Raw genomic sequence first — 19,629 nt, forward strand, 5'->3', positions numbered from 1 at the left:
CCGCAGCGCGCACCACCGCCAGCGCCGCGACGACCCGACCAGGCCCCCCCCCCCCCCACTCACGCTACAGGTTTACGGAGGAACATGGCTACGACTCAAGGCAAACAGGTCGCGGTTCCCAAAGCCACTTCGCGCAGCACCACCGTTATCATCACACTGCCTCGCACACACCACTTTCTCACCACTCTCTCTTTCTCTCTTATTTATTTTCTCTCTCTCTCTCTCTCTCTCTCTCTCTCTCTCTCTCTTTCTGACTTCCCTGTCCCTCTCTCTCTTTTTCTTTATTCCCCTCTCTACTCCCTACTATCCCCCCCCCCTTTTTTCGGCACTTTCAAAACGAGGATAATTACAAACATAGAAATCGTGCCCCCTCCCCCTACCCCCTTCACCCCCGCTCTCACGTCCTGTGCAAACCCCCCGCAAAAAATATTTGCATCCTTAATTATGCCGCGATCGAGGATTCAGGTCAGGCCGGAGCGGCAGGCGGCGATTAGCGGGACAAACAGACGAACTTGGGGGAGAGACGGTGGAAGGGAGAGGGGGGGAGAGGGGGGGGGGGGAGAGGGAAGGAGGAGGGGTGGAAAGGAGAGGGAGGGAGGGAGGGTGGAAGGGAGAGGGAAGGAGGAGCGCTGGAAGGGTGGAAGGGTAGTGGAGCTGGAGAGGAAGGGTGGAGGGGAGGAAGGGTAGAAGAGGGGAGGAAGGGTAGAGGGGAGGAAGGGTTGAAGAGGGGAGGAAGGGTAGAGAGGAGGGTGGAAGGAAGGTGGAGGGGTCGAAGAAAAGTGAAAAAAGGTGGAAGAAGGGTAGAGTGACAATACCTGGAGAAGCGGAAGAAGAAAACACCAATAACTAAGCGAAACATGAAGAAGAGATATAACGGGAGAAAAAAAAAGAAAAAAGAAAAGAAAAGAAAGAGAGAGTGATTTCAAAGAGAGATAGAAAGAGGAGAGTCTGGAGAGTGACTCAGGCTCCGATTATGCATGTTTTCTCAATGTTTGTCGACTTATTTGGGTGTAGTGTGTCCCCCCGCCCCTTCTCCCCATCGCTATCTGTTACGGATGCTCCTCCCTCCCTCCCTCCCCTCCCTCCCCTCCTCCTCCTCCTCCTCCTCCTCCTCTTCTATCACACTCAAGAAAACAAAAGGGCGAGAGAGGAAGAGAGAGGAGACGAGAGAGAGAGAGAGAGAGAGAGAGAGAGAGAGAGAGAGAGAGAGAGAGAGAGAGAGAGAGGAAGGGTGTGAAACTCAGCCAGACACCGAATGGAAAATGTGCCAAAGTGCCAAGCAATACATGAGCAAGTCCGTCTGGTGCCGTCCACCCGTGGCAGACAGGCACTCGCGCAAGCCGGGTGTGTCTCTCGGCTTGGGACTTGATATGTGGCACGCTAAATATAGTCGGCCAGTGTTACCAACTATGTATAGATGTTATTGGATCTTTCTATTATTAGGGAGTTCGAGGGGGGGAGGGGATAGGGGGGGCAGAGGAGGGTAGAGGCGGTGGGAGTGGCATTTCCTCAAGTGCGAGAGCAGGGGGGGAGGGGGGTTTATGCACGTGTATTGTGCCCCACTCGAAGATATTTCTCTCGCAGCCCGAAGTAGTAGTAAAAGCAGTACAAGTAGCCGTGATAGTAATGGTGACGGTGATGGTGATGGAGGTAATGGTGGTGGTGGTGGTGATGGTGTTGATGGTGGTGATGATGGTGGGTGGTGGTGATGATGATAACAGCAACAACAATCCTAACAGATAACACTAACAATACCTCCTGCTCAAAAAACCCATCCAACTGCTCCCCTACCCCCACCCCTCACAAATCAAAAACATCCGCAGAGAAATCATTCCAAAATACCCCCCCCCCGCCCCCGGTGGATTATACCAACGCCAAATACCCTTTCCCAGAGCCTCTGTCAAACAGGCCAGCCAAATAAACAGAAGGCAATATCTCTCCCTTTCTCCCCCCCCCTCCCTCCCTCCCTCTCTCTCTCTCTCTCTCCCTCTCTCTCTCTCCCTCTCCCTCACGTGCAAATAGCATCTTTACCGCGGTGGACATCTTTTGTTTCTTATAGCGATCAATCAATTTGCTGACTAGGTGGAAGAGATGGTGGGAGGGAGGGAAGGGTATGGAGGGAAAAGGGGAGGGAGGGAAGGAGAGAGAGAGAGAGAGAGAGAGAGAGAGAGAGAGAGAGAGAGAGAGAGAGAGAGAGAGAGAGAGAGAGAGAAAGGAGACCAAAGAAGAAGAAAAGACAAAAGGGAAAAAAAATCAAAGAAGAAACCCAAAGAAAGAAAAAAAGGAAAATGTAAAACACACAAAATAGTCGCTGTCCTTCCCCCGTAGTTCCCGCCAGACGTCTTCAACCGAGGAGGGCGTCTTGCCCTTCCTCGCCTCCGCGAAGGTCTTCCGCTGCGACTCTCACCTGTGATCGCAAGACGCAGCGCGTTTGCCTGCTCCTTTGGCTTTGCTTGGCGTGGAGGGAAGGGAGGAAGGAAGGGGGGAGGGAGGAGGAGGGAAGGAAGGAAGGGGGGAGGGAGGAGGAGGGAAGGAAGGAAGGGGGGAGGGAGGAGGAGGGAAGGAAGGAAGGGGGGAGGGAGGAGGAGGGAAGGAAGGAAGGGGGAGGGAGGAGGAGGGAGGTGCGAGGAGAAAGGAGTAGTAGTAGTAAAAGACGTAATAAAAGACCACTAGTAGTATTAGAGGTAAAAGAAAGAAAGAAAAAAAAAAACAGAAGACGAAGACGAAGAAAAGAAGAATAAAAGAAGAAGGAAAGGAAAACAACAACGGGCGAAAGGGGGTAAGGAGGGGAGACGAGGGAGGGGAGGGGAGGGGAGGCAGTAGTGTATATACAGATTAATAAACAATCCAGACTTTTGCGGATTTCGCGTTCCCTCGCCGAGCCGAAACTCGGATTTGAGAATACCGGATTCCTGGTTGCGAAAGGAGAAGGGAGAAGGGAAAAGAGGAAGGTCGAGGAAAGGAGGAGAAGAAGAAGAACGGAGAAGTGGGAAGGAGAAGAAGGAAGACGAGAAGCTTGAAGAAGAAAGACGAGAGGCTTAAAGAGGAGACGAGAAGAGTTGTGAAAAGGAGAGGAAGGAGGCAGGAGAAGAGAGAAAAGCAGAGATCAGAGATATTGAGGGAAGAGAGGAGATGAGAAGGGAGAAACAGACGAGTGAGAAAAAAAAAATCAAATCTTGAAGAAGCAGTTTGCAGTCCACAGCATGATAAGTTTCTGGCATTTAAACCAATAGATTCCTATCTTTTCCCTCTCCTTCTCCCTCTCCCTCTCTCTCCTCGGTCAATAGCGGCAACTGACTAGAATGCATAACAGTTTTTTTTAAACAGCTTGGGTAAGAAGGGAAGAAGAGAGAGGGGAAAGATTAAAGCGAGGGAAGAAGAGGGAAAGGAAGAGAGGAAGAGACGGAGAGGGAGAAAGGGAAAGACAGACAGATAGATAGATAGATAGATAGGTAGACAGATAGAAACTTTAGGACAATGGACAACCGGCATCTCTACCATACTATATGATAATGATAGTGATTAAAAGATTCAAATTTGTATCCCATGATGAAACGCAAGTAAAATATAATCTCGTAATTTTTATTTTTCTTCAGAAGGATCCGAGAGAGAGCAAGGCCATAAAATATAAAAAATAACTAAATAATAATAACAATAAAACGAAAATAGCATGGAAAATAAACCATCTCCCCTTTTCAATGCGCAGGACTGTGGTTTGTCAGGGGGGGGGGTATCTTACGTAGGCCTATTGGGATAAATAAAGTCTTTCATAATACACAAGCGTCTTCACACCGTCACTCCTTCACAAGAGGGTTTTAAGCCATATGGGAAGAAAATTTATGAGAACAGACTACTTACCCCCCCCCTCTCTATGCCTTCTGCCCTGCCCCCCTCCCACCCCTCTCTCCCTCTCCCCCTCTCCTCTTCCTACTTCCCTCCGCTTCCTACTTTCCTCCTATTCCTTCCTCCTCCTAACCCTCCCTCCTCTTCCTTCCTCCTATCCCTCCCTTCCTCTCCTTTTCGTCTCCTTCTCTTCCCCTCTTCTTTGATTCATTATTCTTACGTCCTCTTTGTCTGCTTCTTTCATAATTATTTTTTTTCCCTCCTACTGGGTTATCGTCCCCTTGTGCTTATCTACTTTATTTATTTATCTTTATTTATTTATTTTTTACCATGGAATAAATTAGGTAGATAATAACAATAATAAAAATGAAAATAAACAACGAATTATTAGAAAGACGTGGTGGTCGCCATGCAAAAAAAGAGGATATAAAAGAAAACAAAACAAAGAAAAGAATGAGGATAAAGATGGAAAAAAAAGAAAAAGACAAAAGACAATAATAATAATAGTAATAATAATAAAAGACAGCACAAAAGACGCGACACAAACCGAGCAGACGATTAACTGCCCCCCCCCCCTTTCCCCCCCATCCCCCTTTCCTCCCCTCCTATCCTCTCCCTCCCCTCCCCCCTCCCCCCTCACTCTAGATCGGAACAAAAGGTGCAAATGGGCGTCACGGGCATGCAAGACGATGGGGGGGGAGGGGAGAGGGCGGGGGGGGGGGGTCCGCGAGGGATTGCAAAACCAATCTAACTTGAGATTCCCGAGATTCTTTCGGGCCGCGGTGGCGAGTGCGGGATTGCTTTCTGTGAGAGGGAGAGGGAGAGAGGGAGAGGGAGGAGAGAGAGGAGAGAGGAGAGGGAGAGAGGGAGGAGAGAGGGAGGAGAGAGAGGGAGAGAGGGAGAGTCCTTCCTTCCTTAGCGCAGACGAGGCAGGCAAAGCAGGCAGTCCGAGGGATGGACAACAGCACGCGCGGGTGGATTTGCCCCCCCCCCCCCTCTTTCTCTTTCTCTCTCTCTCTCTCTCTCTCTCTCTCTCTCTCTCTCTCTCTCTCTCTCTCTCTCTCTCTCTCTCGTGTATTTTCTCTCCTCTTTCTGTCTGTGTCTGTCTTTAATCTTCTCTCTCTCCTCGCATGACTTAAAGTCGGGCTGCGGTTCAGAAAGGAAAAGAGAATGGCGTGCGTGCGTTCATGTGCGTGTGCATGCGTGTGTGTGTGCGTGTGCATGCGTGTGTGTGGTGTGTGTGTGTGTGTGTGTGTGTGTGTGTGTGTGTGTGTGTGTGTGTGTGTGTGTGTGTGTGTGTGTGTGTGTGCGCGCGCGCATTTACCTACAACCCCCCCCCCCACACACACACACACACGAACACAAACACCTACGTATGCGCGCAACACGGTCTTCAGTCGTCCTCAAGGTACGTTAGCAATGGGCGGAAAGTAGGGGAAGGGGATGGAGAAGGGAGGGGAAGGAAAGGAGGGAGGGGGAAGGGAGGGAGGAGGGGGAAGGGAGGGAGGAAGGGGAAGGGAGGGAGGAGGGGGAAGGGAGGGGAAGAGAGAAGGGATGGAGGGAGGGAGAGGGGGACCTGCGGTGGAGATGTGGTAATCTGAGGCTCTGATAGATATCTCTGGACGCGAGGTTAGTAATCTGTGGCCGACACTTTCCAGCCCAGCCTTGAGTCTGCTGGCCACGTGTCTGATACACCTACTCTACTCATGCCACTGATGGGGAGGGGGCGGGGGTGGGGAGGAGGGAGGAGGGAGGAGTGAGGGGGAGGAGGGAGGAGAGAGGGGGAGGAGAGAGGAGAGAGGGGGAGGAGAGAGGGAGGGGGATGTGGGAGGATGGAAGGGGGATGAGGGAGGGAGAGGGGGGGAGGTTAGGGGTAAGGAAGAGAAGAGGGAGAGCGGGGGAGGGAGGGAAGGGAGGACATGTTAGGCTACTCGGGGGAGAGGGGGGGGGTATTGTGAGAGGTGAGCAATCGTGGATAACTGGGGATTAAACGGGAGGAGGAGGAGGAGGAGGAGTACTAAGAGGTATTAACATTAACCGACGAAGCTTAGTGATGGGTCAACAAATAGAAAAAAATATATATAATAAAACACGAAATCATAAAAAAAACGAGATAAAAGTCAGAAAGAACAACCCTGTGAGAAAAAACAACAACAAACACTTACAACAACAACAATAATAAAAATAATAATACGAGACGCAGAAAAAATATCCAGCAAAGTGTATTGAGAAACTGGTAGAGACAAGGTCGACTCACTGCCCTCCTAAAAGGTCGCGTGGATTTCGTGGCACCGACATGCCACAAACAACGCAGTCCTTCTCAGTGGCCCTCGGTGGCCCTCGGTGCCATGTAAATCAGACCCGAATGGGCCCGAGTAACAGGTCAAGCCCACGTGTCCCGCGGGAAGAAAAAAAGGGGAGAGGGAGAAGGAGAGGGATGAGGGAGTGGGAGAGGGATGAGGGATGGGAGAGGGATGAGGGAGTGGGAGTGGGAGTGGGAGTGGGAGTGGGAGTGGGAGTGGGAGTGGGAGAGGGAATGGGATGAGGGAGAGGGAGGGGAATGTGGGAGAGGATAAGGCAGAAAGAGAAACGAAGCGAGAGAGAGAGAGAGAGAGAGAGAGAAAAAAAACAGATAGATATAGCGCACGAACGAAAAAGATAACCCCTCCCCTCTCCCCCCCCCAAAAAAAAAAAAAAAAAAAAAAGAAAAAAAAAAATCGAGCTCACGAGTAAAACCTCCCACCAAACCAAAACAATCCCCCCGCTGCCGCCGCCGCCGCCGCCGCCGCTTTAGCAAAGGTTACGCGGTCCCCCTTACTGAAGAGAACCGTACACCACGAGAGCTTATTCCCGACGCGGCGAGCGAGGCGGAGGGAGACACCGTACCTGACGACCTTTGGGAGTTTGTCATGGAACAAGGGGGGCGAATAAACCATTTTCTCTCTCTCTCTCCTCTCTCTCTCTCTCTCTCTCTCTCTCTCTCTCTCTCTCTCTCTCTCTCTCTCTTTCCCCGTTCTCTCTCCTCCTCTTCCTTCCCTCATAACCCTATCTCTCGCTGTCTCTCTCCCCTCCTATTCTATTTTATTCCCGTCTTCCTCATCTCTTCTCTCTTTTCTCTCTTCCCAAACTCTTCCCGCCCAAACATCCCTATCTCGATCAACGTTGCATCACACTTTCATCTCCCGCATGCAAACCCCTTCTCCTCCCCTGCCCTCCCCTCCCCTCCCCCCTTCTTCGCCCTTCCCCACTCATCCATCCCCCTCCCCCTCCCCCCCGGGCGCAGTGCAAAGCCAAAGAGGTATTGCGTCGCGTCGTCCCGAAGATCAAGCGGGCAGACAGAGACAGACAGACGCGGGCAGACAGACACACGCACATGAACACACACACACACGAACACACGCGCACACACACACACAAGTCCACAGTTTCAGCTGGAAAGTGAAAACGCGGCCAATGCTCGGCGGTGTCAAGGGTAACTTACCTGTTCTCCGAGCTACAGAACAGGCCGATTCGCCACCCCTCCCCCCCCCCCAGCCTAACTCACCTACTCCCCTACACCCCTGCTGCCCTACCTACCTACCTTACTTGTCCTCCCTTTAAAATTCACTCCTCCTCGCCTCTTTAACCTTAAGAATAGCTAACTGCACAAAGTATACATTCTGCCTCATCCTATCCCACCCACCCCCTTTTTTTTCCTTTCCACCCGACCCCCTTAAACTCTTATCTCATCTCCCCTCTCACCCTCTCACCTTCTCCTTCCTCTGAACCCCCCACTCGCCCCTCTTGGCACTCCGCCCCCCTCCCCCCCACCCCCAGTCCCACCTTACCCCCCCAACTTCACTATCTCCTCCGGGGTGACTGACCCACAAGGATAACGCTTTCGTCACAGGCAACAGCGACGCAGGAGAGGAAGAACGGAAGAAAAAAAAACAAAGAAAACTAGCAGAAAATGTACAGTTTTACGGTGCGAGAAAGAATGAAAAGGAAGAAAATAAAAAGAATAGATAATGAGGATATATAATATAACGGTGTAGAGATAAAAAAAAAAAAAGATAAGTACTTTGCTGAGGGAAAAAAATTCGCGATATATATATATATTTTTTTTCAGAGCAAGGGAGGAGGGGGAGGAGGGAGGAAGGGGGAGGGAAGAGCACGAGGGGCATCAGAGGGTTGGGGGGGGGGAGTGCCTGGCATGATTAGGGGCATCGTGTTCTTACATAATCCTGGACAACTCGGCAAGTAGCGGCCAGACCAGCCATTAAGCAACACCAGCAACACCCAACCGTGATTGCAGAACACGCAACACCGCCTTCCAGACTCTACTTCCCCTCCTCCCCCCTCCTCTCCTCCCTCCTCCTCCCATCCCCTCCCCCTCCCCCCTCACGTGTCGCCGTCCACGAGAGGGGGATGGGGAAGGAAGGGCAATGGGGAGGAGGATGGGGAAGGAGGGGCGATGGGGAAGGAGGGACAATGGGGGAGGAGGATGGGGAAGGAAGGGCAATGGGGAAGAGGGGAAGGGGAAGGAGGGGATGGAGAGGAGGGGCAAAGGCGAGAAGGGGAAGAAGGGGAATAGGGAGGAGAGACATGGGGAAGAAGGGGTAATGGGTAGGCAGGATAAAGATACGGGAAATTAGGGGTGAAGGATAATGAAGGAGGGAAAAATATGAGGGAGGTGGGAGAGAGGTAGAGGGAAGACTGGAAATGGAGGAGAAGATAAGACAGGGCAGAGAAGAAATAGGGGGAAAAGAAGGGAGAAAAGAAGAAAAGGGAAAAAGGCGAAGAAGGGGAGGGGGTAGAAGAAAAGGGAGAGACGAAGAGGAGAGAAAGGCGAATTAGAAAAGGGACGAAGACGAAGATGGGGGGAGGGGGAGGAAGAAAAGTGGTCCTGGTGCCCTAGAAGCAGGCCCTAGAGGTGACCCTACAACACCCCCACCCCCCTCAGAGGTCGCTTGGAGGGCACCAGGGAGGCTGCGGTGGGCGGAGGGCGGAGGGCGCCCAAGGGGGAGCGGCGTCTTCCAACTCTCTTCTTGCTCTCTTTCTCTCTCACTCATTCTGTCTGTCTGTCTGTCTGTCTGTCTGTCTGTCTGTCTCAGTCTCTCTTTCTTTCTTTCTCTCTCTCTCTCTCTCTCTCTCTCTCTCTCTCTCTCTCTCTCTCTCTCTCTCTCTCTCTCTCTCTCGCTCATCTTTCTACATGGGATGAAGGGAGACGGAGGAGGAGGAGGAGGAGGAGGAGGAGGAGGAGGAGGAGGAGGAGGAGGAGGAGGAAGGGAGGGAGAGGATGCAATGAAGTAGGAAGAAGGATTAGAGGAAAAGGAGAGAGGAAGGAGAGGCAGAAGAGATGGAGAAACGGAACGAAAACGAGACATGAACACGAAGAGGGGAAAAAAAAAGGGGGGGGGGGGGGCAAAAAGACCAACCCAGAAAAAGATTCCCGTTAACGTACAGAAAAGTGGCTTTATTTTTCACTTTTTCCCCCTTCTCCTTTTTTCTTTTCTTTTTCTTTTCCTCGTCCTTTTTCCTTTCTTATTCTTTTTCTTCTTATGCTTTTCTTTTACTCTTTCGATTATGGGACCAAGGTGAAATCCGATTCCATAAAGTCACGATTTTTTTTTTCTCTCATTGAAAAAAAAAAAAAAAAAAAAAAAAAAAAAAAAAAAAAAGTTTAAGACAATAAGATAAAAATAAAACCATCTGAAGAACTTTACCCCCCCCTTTTTGTTAGGAAAAAATGCTTCATCTAATAATAATAAATAAACTAATATCTATCTATCTATCTATCTATCTATCTGTGTGTGTGTGTGTGTGTGTGTGTGTGTGTGTGTGTGTGTGTGTGTGTGTGTGTGTGTGTGTGTGTGTATCAATAAATAAAAATCTACCACCCCCCCCCCTTCGTGAAAATAACAAATCACACAGAATTTCTAAAAATCTGCCTCATCTCATCCCAATGGCATTTAAACGAGCCAGCATCATTACAGAAGCGAGATGAGCTTTTCACTCGCTAAAAGATCGATTTAATCTTGCATGTTCGCCCGGGGCCTGGGGGAGGGGACAGGGTGAGGGGAAGGAAGGGGGAGGAGGAGGAGGAATAAAAGAGAGGCGAGAGGATGAGGGGAAGGAAGGAGGAGGAGGAATAAGGAAGAGGAGGAGGAGGAATAAGGAGGAGGAGGAGGAGGAATAAGGAGGAGGAGGAGGAGGAATAAGGACGAGGAGGAGGAGGAGGAATAAGGAGGAGGAATAAAAGAGAGGCGAGAGTATGAGGGGAAGGAAGGAGGAGAGGGGACATGGGAGACGCGAGGGGACAAGGATTGAAATACGAAACAATAATAAAAAGAGAGAAGGCTAACAAGGAATATGGCGAAAAATAAATACAAAATGGAAAAATAATAGATACAAAGAAAAGGGAAAAGATAGGGGAGGGAACTCGAGGGGGGGGGGAGAGTAGACCACAAAGACAAGGAACAAAGAAACAAGGAAAGACAAGCATGGGGCGCCAGAACTTTTTTTTTCTATTTCTTTTATTTTTTTTTTTATTTCGCGCTCGTTGCTTTTGTAGTAAATGTCAGTGGGTACGAGTTATGCAAAAGGGGGAGGGGGAGGGGCAGGATGGAGTTGCAGAGGAATGGGGCTTTCGTTGGGAGACCGGAGTGGGAGTGGGCGTGGGAGTTGGAGGAGTGGGATTAGGAAGAGGAATGGTAGGTGGTTATTAGTAGGAGTAAAATTATGGGTAGGAGTAGGATTATGAAGCAAAGAAGCAGAAGCACGAGTAAGAGGGAGTGGAAGTGAGGATTTAAAGGGTCAGGGATTCGGGGAGGGGGAGGGGGGGCAGCAGGACAAGGGGTTAAGCTGCTTCTCTGCGAGACTTAAGCGAGTCGGACACTTGAGGTCCCGGTTGCATGAGGCGGAGAAGGGAAATGGGCGGGAGAGAGAGGGAAGGAGGAGTGAAAGGGAGGACGAGGAAGAGGGGGGAAGAAGAGAGAGAGAGAGAGAGAGAGAGAGAGAGAGAGAGAGAGAGAGAGAGAGAGAGAGAGAGAGAGAGAGAGAGAGAGAGAATGTTGAGGTGAGAAAAGAGAGGAGGAAATGAGATTGTACGAAGGAAAAGGAGGAAGCAGACAAGGGAACTTCCAAAACTAAGGAAGTAGAGCAACAAGAAATTGATAGAAGAGAGCGATAATGAGGAGAAAGGAAAGATCAAGAAAGAGGTGGGGGAAATGCGCACGAGGGCAGAGAGCAAGTGAAAGGGAAGGAGAGAGAGAGAGAGAGAGAGAGAGAGAGAGAGAGAGAGAGAGAGAGAGAGAGAGAGAGAGAGAGAGAGAGAGAGAGAGAGCAAATGAAGCTGTGATAAACGGACGGAGGACAAACTTCAGATGGAGAAGTAGAGAGATACAGGTAGAAAGAGGGCAAAAGAGAAGATGGGGGAGAAGACAGAAGAGATAAGAAGAAATTAGACTGTGAAGAGATAAAGGAAGGGGGGGGGGAGGAGAAGAAAAAGAAGGAGGAGGAGAAAAAGGAGGAGAAGGAGGAGGGGAGGAGGAGGAACAAGAATAAAAAGAAGAAGAAGAAGAGGAGGAGGAGGAGGAGGAGGGAGAGAAGGAGCCACTTTTCCTTACCAGACCAGTTACTCCAAGGTCGGCCAGTCCACCGCTCTCCACCCCCCACCCCTCCCCCACACTCACCCCCCGCCACACCTCCGAGGTCACGTTTAACCCCGCTACTGCTCCCTCCCTCCCTCCCTCCACCACCCCTCTTCCCCTACACCATCGCCTTTCCCCTCCCCCTCCCCCTCCCCCTTCTGCAGCGCCTCCCGGGCCTGCGAAGCGAAAGGGCGGAGGCAGGGAAGGCACAAAGGACATCGTCGGCGCCGCCTCTGCCGGAGAGGAGAGGACGGGAGGGGGAAGGCAGATGCGAGAAGAGGGAGAGAGAAAGGAAGAGAAGGGGAGGGGGAGGGAAGGAAGAGAAGGGGAGGGGGAGGGAAGGAAGAGAAGGGGAGGGGGAGGGAAGGGGAAAAAAGGGGGGAAAAAAGAGAGGGAATGGAAAAGATAGGAACAGAAAGAAATAGTGGAAGAAAGACATAAGAGAGAGGTGAGAAGAAAAGAAAAAAAAAGTGAAAGGAGAAAGGAGAGGATAAGGGAAGACGGTAAAAGGGGGGGGGGAGGAGGAGGAGGAGGAGGAGGAGGAGGAGGAGGAGGAGGAGGAGGAGGAGGAGGAGGAGGAGGAGGAGGAGGAGGAGGAGCAAGAGAAGCAACAGCAAGGAGGAGGAGCAGCAGGAGCAGCAGGGGGCGAGAAGGGCGCAAGCCGGAGCCGCCGCCAGGAACGCGCTCGGCCCTTGGGACAAGTCGCCGGAACAACGATTTCGCCGCCGACACATTCCGGGGGATAACGGGCAGGGGGAGGGGGGAGGGGAGAGGGGGGAGAGGGGGCGGGACCCGTTTCACCTGCTCGAAACTGGACCTCCGTGCAACTCGGAGGGGAGGGGGGTAGAACGAGGGAGGGGGACGGGGGGGAGGGGGGAAGATGAGGGAGTAGTAGGCCTGGAAGGGATGAGGGAGGGAGGGAGGGAGGGAGGAGACCGATGGGTAAGGGGGAGGAACAGCACGCCTTGCTAACCTGGAAATTATGCTAACGTGCAACGCTCACGACAATCTTGCAAGGAGCTTCGGGGGGAGGGGGGAGGGGAGGGGAGGGGGAGGGGGAGGGGGAGGGGAAGGGGGAGGAGAACGGGGTTGGAGGAGAGGTGGCGTGATACAGGGAAGGAGAAGGGAAGATGGAGAAGGGAGGGAGAAAAGAGGAGACAGGAAGAGAAGACAGTGGAGAAGAGGTGGAGAAGGGAAAAGAGGAGAAAGGGAGAAAGGAGAAGAAGGGGAGGAGAGGCAGAAAAGGAGAAGAGAAGAAGGGAGAAGGGGAGAGGGAGGAGAGTGAGTGAAGGGGCCGGATGATGCACTAAGACGCAGAAACCTCGTTCCCTCAACCACAACTGAATCATGAAAATCAATGACAAAGTGAGTGAGAAAGAGAGAGCAAGGAGGGATGAAGATGGAAAGGGGGAGTGCGAGGGCGTAATTGAGGGAGAGGGAAAGTGCGAGGGCGTAAATGAGAGAGAGAGAGAGAGAGAGAGAGAGAGAGAGAGAGAGAGAGAGAGAGAGAGAGAGAGAGAGAGAGAGAGAGAGAGAGAGAGAGATGGGGGGAGGCAGACAGAGAGAGAGAAACAAAACGATGGTACCATATCCGCAACAAAAGGTCATTCGAAGCGGAGGAGGAGGAGGAGGGGAGAAGGGGGAAGGAGGGGAGAAGGTGGGAGGAGGGGAGAAGGGGGGAGGAGGAGGAGGAGGAGGAGGGGAGAAGGGGGGAGGAGAAGGGAGGAGGAGGATGAGAAGGGAGGAGGAGGATGAGAAGGGAGGAGGAGGAGGAGAAGGGAGGATGATACAAAGGAGAAGAAGCGGAGAGAACCGTTTCGCACCTACGTCGCCCCTCAAAAGTGGGAGAGCTCATGACCGCGCCGTCGTCGCATCAACAGCGAAAAACACGAACGCACGAACTAGAAAGAGATACAACAACAACAACAACAACAACAACAACAACAAAAAACGAGCGACGCCAAAAAAGAAGCCAAAACAACCCCACAGCCCCAAGAAATGCAAGTCAGACACTTACGCAAGACGGACAAGCCACGCGAGACGACGGGGCACAAATGGAAGGCTTGGACGCAACACGTAGTACTGTGTGTGTGTGTGTGTGTGTGTGTGTGTGTGTGTGTGTGTGTGTGTGTGTGTGTGTGTGTGTGTGTGGTGTGTGTGTGTGTGTGTACGTGTGTATGTGCGTGTGTGTGTACGTGTGTGTACGTGTGTGTGTGTACGTGTGTGTGTGTGTACGTGTGTGTGTGTACGTGTGTGTGTGTGCGTGCGTGCGTGCGTGCGTGCGTGCGTGCGTGCGTGCGTGCGTGCGTGCGTGGGGGTGGGGCGCGTCACGAGGCGGGCAAATGGCGTGGGGGTGGGGCGCGTCACGAGGCGGGCAAATGGCGTGTAACAAGTGCCCAGACGCATGAGCCGCGGCGCAACAAGGGATCCGGAGGCCAGGTGAGCCGAGGACGCATGGCGAGCCCAAACAGGTGGACGAGGAGTGCATGACGCAACGTGACGTAGCGGGTAGATAAGACAGAATAACAAAAACGGTCATGCAGGAGCCAGCGGGTGAAATATCGAAAGGAAAGTCTTATGAGGGGAAAAAAGTGATGAAGAAGTGAAGAACAAGAGGGGGGGAGGGCGCAACATGCCCTGCTTCTAGAAGACGTTAGAATCTTACTGGCAACACCACCAGCCACTAACCCGCGTCACACTCATGCACCAGAAACAGGCTACACCTTCCTCCCCCTCCCCCCTTCCTTCTACCCTAACCCCTCCCCTCCTCCATCGACTCCAAACGCTTCCAACCCCTTTCTTATTTCTCATCTTCCTCCTCCTCCTCCTCCTCTTCTTTCTACTCCATTCTTCTGTGCCTCTTTCTCCTCCTCCTCTTCCTACCCCATTCTTCTGTGCCTCTTTCTCCTCCTCCTCTTCATATCCCATTCCCCTGTGCCTCTTTCTCCTCCTCCTCCACTTTTCCTCCATTCCTTTTTCATCTAACACCTGTCCGTCGCAAGCCAAGCACTTTCGCCCGCTCATGGCCAGACGCCCGAGATTCAGATAGCTGCATCCTGTCTCGAACAACGATAATTCTCAACAACGATAATTTATCTAATTCTTTGTCACGCCAATATCCCGTTAATAGTGTGGGTGTGAGAGAAATATACTGTATACATGCATATACACACACACAATTTATGTGTTTATTCATTCATTCATACACGACGAAAAGATGACCGATGTTACTGAATAATAATACGGGTAAGAACAATATTTAATCACAATATAAAGGAATAAACAATATAATCCAAACGAAACTTGAAAGGAGAAAATATAATAACGATACCAGCAAATAATAATAATAATAATAAAATAATAATAATAATAATAATAATAATAATAAAATAGTAGTAATAATAATAACAACAACAATAATAATAACAAATAAAATAGATTAAAAAACTGCATCATTGTCGAGATGAAGCAACAGCAGCAACAGCAGCAACAAGACAGGTGTTGCAGGGCCACGAAGTCCGGCGTCAATCGAGAGCGACAGTGAAATGCGAGCGTGAGAACGAGGTAACCCGTGAATGGTACCATGAGATTTTTTTTTTCCTTTCTCCTCACCCTCTCACTAATCATTATTCCTCCTCCTCCTCCTCCTTCTCCGGTTCTGCTTGGTTCTCCTTTCTCTCCTCTCCTTCATTCTCTTTCTCATCTTTCTTGCCTCTCCCACTTTTTCTGCTCCTACGCCATCTCCTCCTCCTCCCCTTTCTCCTCTTTCATGCTTTTCTCCTCCACCTCTTCCCCAACGCCAACATAGAAGGAAAGAAGAAACGAGAAAACTGGAGGAGAGAGAAAAAAAGACGGAAGGAAGGAAGGGAGAGAGAGAGAGGAGAAAAGACGGAAGGAAGGGAGAGAGAGAGGAGAAAAGACGGAAGGAAGGGAGAGAGAGAGGAGAAAAGACGGAAGGAAGGAAGGGAGAGAGGAGAAAAGACGGAAGGAAGGAAGGAAAGAAGGGAGGGAGGGGGAGAGAGGAGAAAAGACGGAAGGAAGGAAGGAAGGGAGGGAGAGAGGGCGCCTGACGGGAAGAGAGACTCTTTAAGATGCTCCAAAACCCCCTCTTACGTGCCCCCCCACCCCTACCCCAGACCCAGATACCCCCCCCAACTACCCTCTACCCGCTCCCCCAGTCCCAATAACCCCCCCTACCCCATCCCCCCCCCCCCTTTTCCTTCCGCCATTCACCCGCCGCCGTCTAAATTGGCTCCATTTCCTCGTTGCCTTTGTACAGCGACATAATAGGATTTGCACGCTCCTGTTCGGAGGGCAAAAGTAGGAGCAACATTCAGCCCGTGTTGCAAACCCTGCGCTCTAACACACCGACAAAGGAAAACAAGACAAGGGAGTCACTCGTGAAAGAACTGCTAACAGCTCACTCGCATTTGTTTCTTCCCGTGTACACAGGGCACGGACACGAACACGGACACGGACACACACGCATAAGAACCCACACGCGCACACGCACACAATTATATTCCATATCTATTCGGTCTTCTCCCCCCCCCCCCCCGCCCCAAAGCCTTTCCCCTTCTCCTTTCCCAATCCACCCCCACCCACCCCTCCTTCCTCCCCTCCCCCCCTTAACCCCACCACCTTACAACCTCATTGAGTCTTCATTCCTCGACCTCCAACCTCTTGTCTTTCGAGAGGAGCTTCCCTTCCTTCGCTTCTTGGCGGAGGAGGAGGAGGAGGAGGAGGAGGAGGAGGAGGAGGAGGAGGAGGAGGAGGAGGAGTAGGAGTAGGGGGGAGGAGGAGGAGAGGAGGAGGTGAGAGAGTAGGAGGAGGAAGGAAGGAGAGAGGGAAGGACGGAGTAGGGGAGGATAGGAGGAAAGAGAGAGAGAGATGAGAGAGGCGAAGAGGAAAAAGGAGAGGGAGAGGGAGAAAGAAAGAGAGAGAGAGAGAGAGAGAGAGAGAGAGGAGAGAGAGAGAGAGAGAGAGGGAGAGGGAGAGGGAGAGGGAGCGGGAGGAGTATTTCTAACATGAAAACAATAAAAAAGAAACAAAAAAAGAGAAGAGAGAACAAGAAAGGCGAACGAAGACTCACGAAAGTTTAAAAGTTCAAAAGTGGGTCCGATTAGGCGGTGTGGAGGGAGGGAGGGGGGGGGGGCGGGGAGAGAGAGAGGGGGGGGCGGGAGAAGGATGTAGGAGGATGGGGAAGGAGGGGAGGGAGGAACGGGGAAGGGTGGGGGGATGGGGGGGGATAAAGGGGATAAAACCTGATACAATTCAACTCTCTCAGACCGGTTCTTGTCTGCCGAAAGAAAGGAAGGAAGAAGGGCGAGGATAAAGATGGGTGAAGGGAAATGTGGGGAAAAAGAGGGAGAGGGAGAGGGAGAGGGAGAGGGAGGAGGCGAGGAAGAGGAAGGGGGAGAGGGAGGAGGAGAGGGCGAGGGCGAGAAGATAGATAATAGATAGATAGATAGATAGATAGAGAGAGAGAGAGAGAGAGAGGAGGAAGGGGCAGGGGGAGAAAGAGAGAGAGATAAATATGTGGACAAAGACATTCTGAGACAGGTAAATGACAAAGACAAAGAGCAAAACAAAATGACACAAGAAGACTAAAATAGAAATTAAAAGCAAAGAGAAGGGGCGGGTGAGGGGGGGGAGGAGGGAAGGAGGAGGAGGAGAGGGGGGAGGAGGGAAGGAGGAGGGGGAGGAGGAGGGTGAGGAAGGAGGAGGAGGAGGGGAAGGGGAGGGGAAGGGTGAAGGTTAATCTCTCTGGTGTTATAGTGGGTGGGGTGGGGGCTCCTCCCAGGGTAGGGGAGGGGATATTTCGAGGTGCACGTTGGAGGGCGACCTTCTCAAGTGAAACCCAGATCACAATTCAGACCCACCCAAGACGGCACGGGTTGGCATCCTCGAGATAAAGAATATGGCAGCCTTGTACACTGTGTTATCTATGCCGTTCCATGAAAGAGAGGAAGAGGGATAGGAAGAGAAAGGGGGGAATTAAGAGAAAATAAGAGAGAGGGAGAGAGGGAGGGAGGGAGGGAGTGGGAGAGGGGAGAGAAAGAGAGAAAGAGAGAAAGAAAGAGAGAAAGAGAGAAAGAAAGAGAGAGAGAATGAACTTCCAGCACTAGGGAATACCAAGCACCAAGGCAGCCATCAACGCCGCTCGTAACACCGACAAAAGGGAAACCCCAGAGAAAGGACGAACACAAAAACACAACGAAGTAAGTAACGAGACCGCACGCTGCACCGCGACGTCTCTCACACCAACTGGTCCTACAATGCATGCCCTCAGCCCCCCTCACCCTCACCCTCGCCCTCACCCTCACCCTCCCCGCCTTTCCCCTCTCCTTTCCACACCCTACTCCCCCCCTGCCCTCCTGCCTTCCACCTCCCCTCCTGCCCTTTCCCCCATCGCTTCTTTTCCCTGACTCTTCTTCTCTTCCTCCTCCTGCCCTCTTCTGCCATCGCCTCCCTCCTTCCCTACCGCCCCCTTTTTCTCCCCCCTTCCCCCTTCCTCCCTCCGCCCTCATTTCCCCCCTCCCTCCCTTCCCCTCCCCATCCCTCCCACATTCCTCCCTTACCCATCCCTCCCTCCCTTCCTTCCTTTCCCCTCCCCCCCCTGCTCAATTCCCTCTCACTTTTCATCGCCCGAATCACTCTCTCACGCGACCCGGCCGGTGGGAAGGCCGGCGAAAGGGGAAGAGGGGAAGAGGGGAAGACGAGGATGCCGGAGATGAGAGAGGCGAAGAGGAGAAAGGAGAAGGGAGAAAGGAGAAGTAAAGAGTAACGGGAGGAAAAGACGAGAATGGAATAAAATAGTCAATGTGGAGGAAAGAGGGAGAGCGGAGAGAGACCAGTGATGGGGAGAAAGGTAGACGGATAAAAGAGAGATATAGAGAGATGCAAGATAAAACTTACGAAGAAGGAGAAGACCAAAAAAGGATAAGAGGAAAAACTAAAGGAGCAGCATGACCAGTATCATAACGGTAACCGCAAGCAACCCCCTCCCCCCCCTCCCCTTCCTCTACGACACCCATGACGCACAACCCAACCCGCCCACACAACGCCACCTGAACACCTTCCCCGCCCTTTCTCCCTCTCCCTCTCCCCTCTCCCTCTCCCTCTCCCTCTCTCTCTCTCTCTCCTCCTCCCTCTCGCCAAGACTCGATCACAAACCATTCCATTCAACGTTGCAAAGACAATGGAACAATAGTGCCAATTGCCACTTCTCTCGCCATGCAGAGTCACGCAGGCACTCGCATTATGTAGGCAGCCCACACCCCCACCCACCCTCCTCCCGTGACAACATGCACTTCCCACTACCTCCATGTTAGGGAAAAGGGAGGGAAAGGAGAGGGGAGGGGAGGGGAGGGGAGGGAAATGAAGGAAAGGGGGAGGGAAAGGAGGGGAAGGGAGGGGAGGGGAGAGGAGGGAAAGGAAGAGAGGGGAGGGGAAGAGAAGGGTAAGTAAGGAATGGAAGGAAAACGAAAAGAAGACAAAGGCAGGGCACGAGAAAGAGAGAGAGAGAGAGAAGGGGACCAGAAAACGAGTGAGGCGAGGGGGGAAAACTACAAAAATAAGACCGCAAGGGCGAAGAAAATCGGAGAAGCACACCACCATAACCCCCCCCCCCTTCCGGCCAGATCAAGTCAGGTCACGTCACTTCAACGCCAACGTCATGTCAACGCCGCGAATTCCTTCTCTCCTAAGACGCCCTCCTCGCCGGGACCCCTCAAGGCGCGCGTGTGGCCGCAGACGCTGGGTGGTCGGGGCGGCTCGTGTCTCGCGGGCGGTTGAAGACGGTCAGGACCAATTAAAACGCGAACGAGGTAAGGGAAAGGGAGGAAGGAAGGAAGGGAGAAACAGAGGGAGGAGGGGAGGGAGGGAAAGAGGGAGAGGAGGGAGAGAGAGAGAGAAGGAAAGAGAGAGAGATAGAGAGAGAAACGAAAATAATTCCCAAAGCTTCCAGCACGCCATTCACCGGGGACCAACGCGGTAGGGAGGGAGGGGTTTTAAAGCAAGAAGGTTGGGGCACAAGCACAGGACTGGGGGTGGGGTGGTATGGGGCGAGAGAGGGGGGAGAAGGATGGATGAAGGGGGGGGGGGGAGCACGGACAAGCAAGCCGACAGCGACAGCAACTGGGCGCGGGAGGTA

At 52.1% G+C, this 19,629-nt stretch overlaps 2 protein-coding genes across 2 annotated transcripts in view; one reads left to right on the forward strand and one right to left on the reverse strand.

The window, feature by feature from the left end:
* Positions 1-19,629, reverse strand: part of LOC119570171 (terminal nucleotidyltransferase 5C-like) — a gene marked incomplete at its 5' end in the record, with an annotated part of 60,776 nt that overhangs the window by 11,761 nt on the left and 29,386 nt on the right.
* On the forward strand, positions 11,989-16,858 carry LOC119572451 (probable H/ACA ribonucleoprotein complex subunit 1; the record flags this gene model as incomplete). The annotated part of the gene is given in 5 exon segments (XM_037919565.1): positions 11,989-12,072; positions 12,328-12,365; positions 15,754-15,927; positions 16,170-16,254; positions 16,641-16,858. Coding segments are annotated over 5 exon segments (483 nt in total), but the record flags the coding sequence as incomplete, so codon positions are not given.

Source organism: Penaeus monodon, chromosome 4 (genome assembly GCF_015228065.2).
Source record: "Penaeus monodon isolate SGIC_2016 chromosome 4, NSTDA_Pmon_1, whole genome shotgun sequence".
NCBI classification, from domain to species: Eukaryota; Metazoa; Arthropoda; class Malacostraca; order Decapoda; family Penaeidae; genus Penaeus; species Penaeus monodon.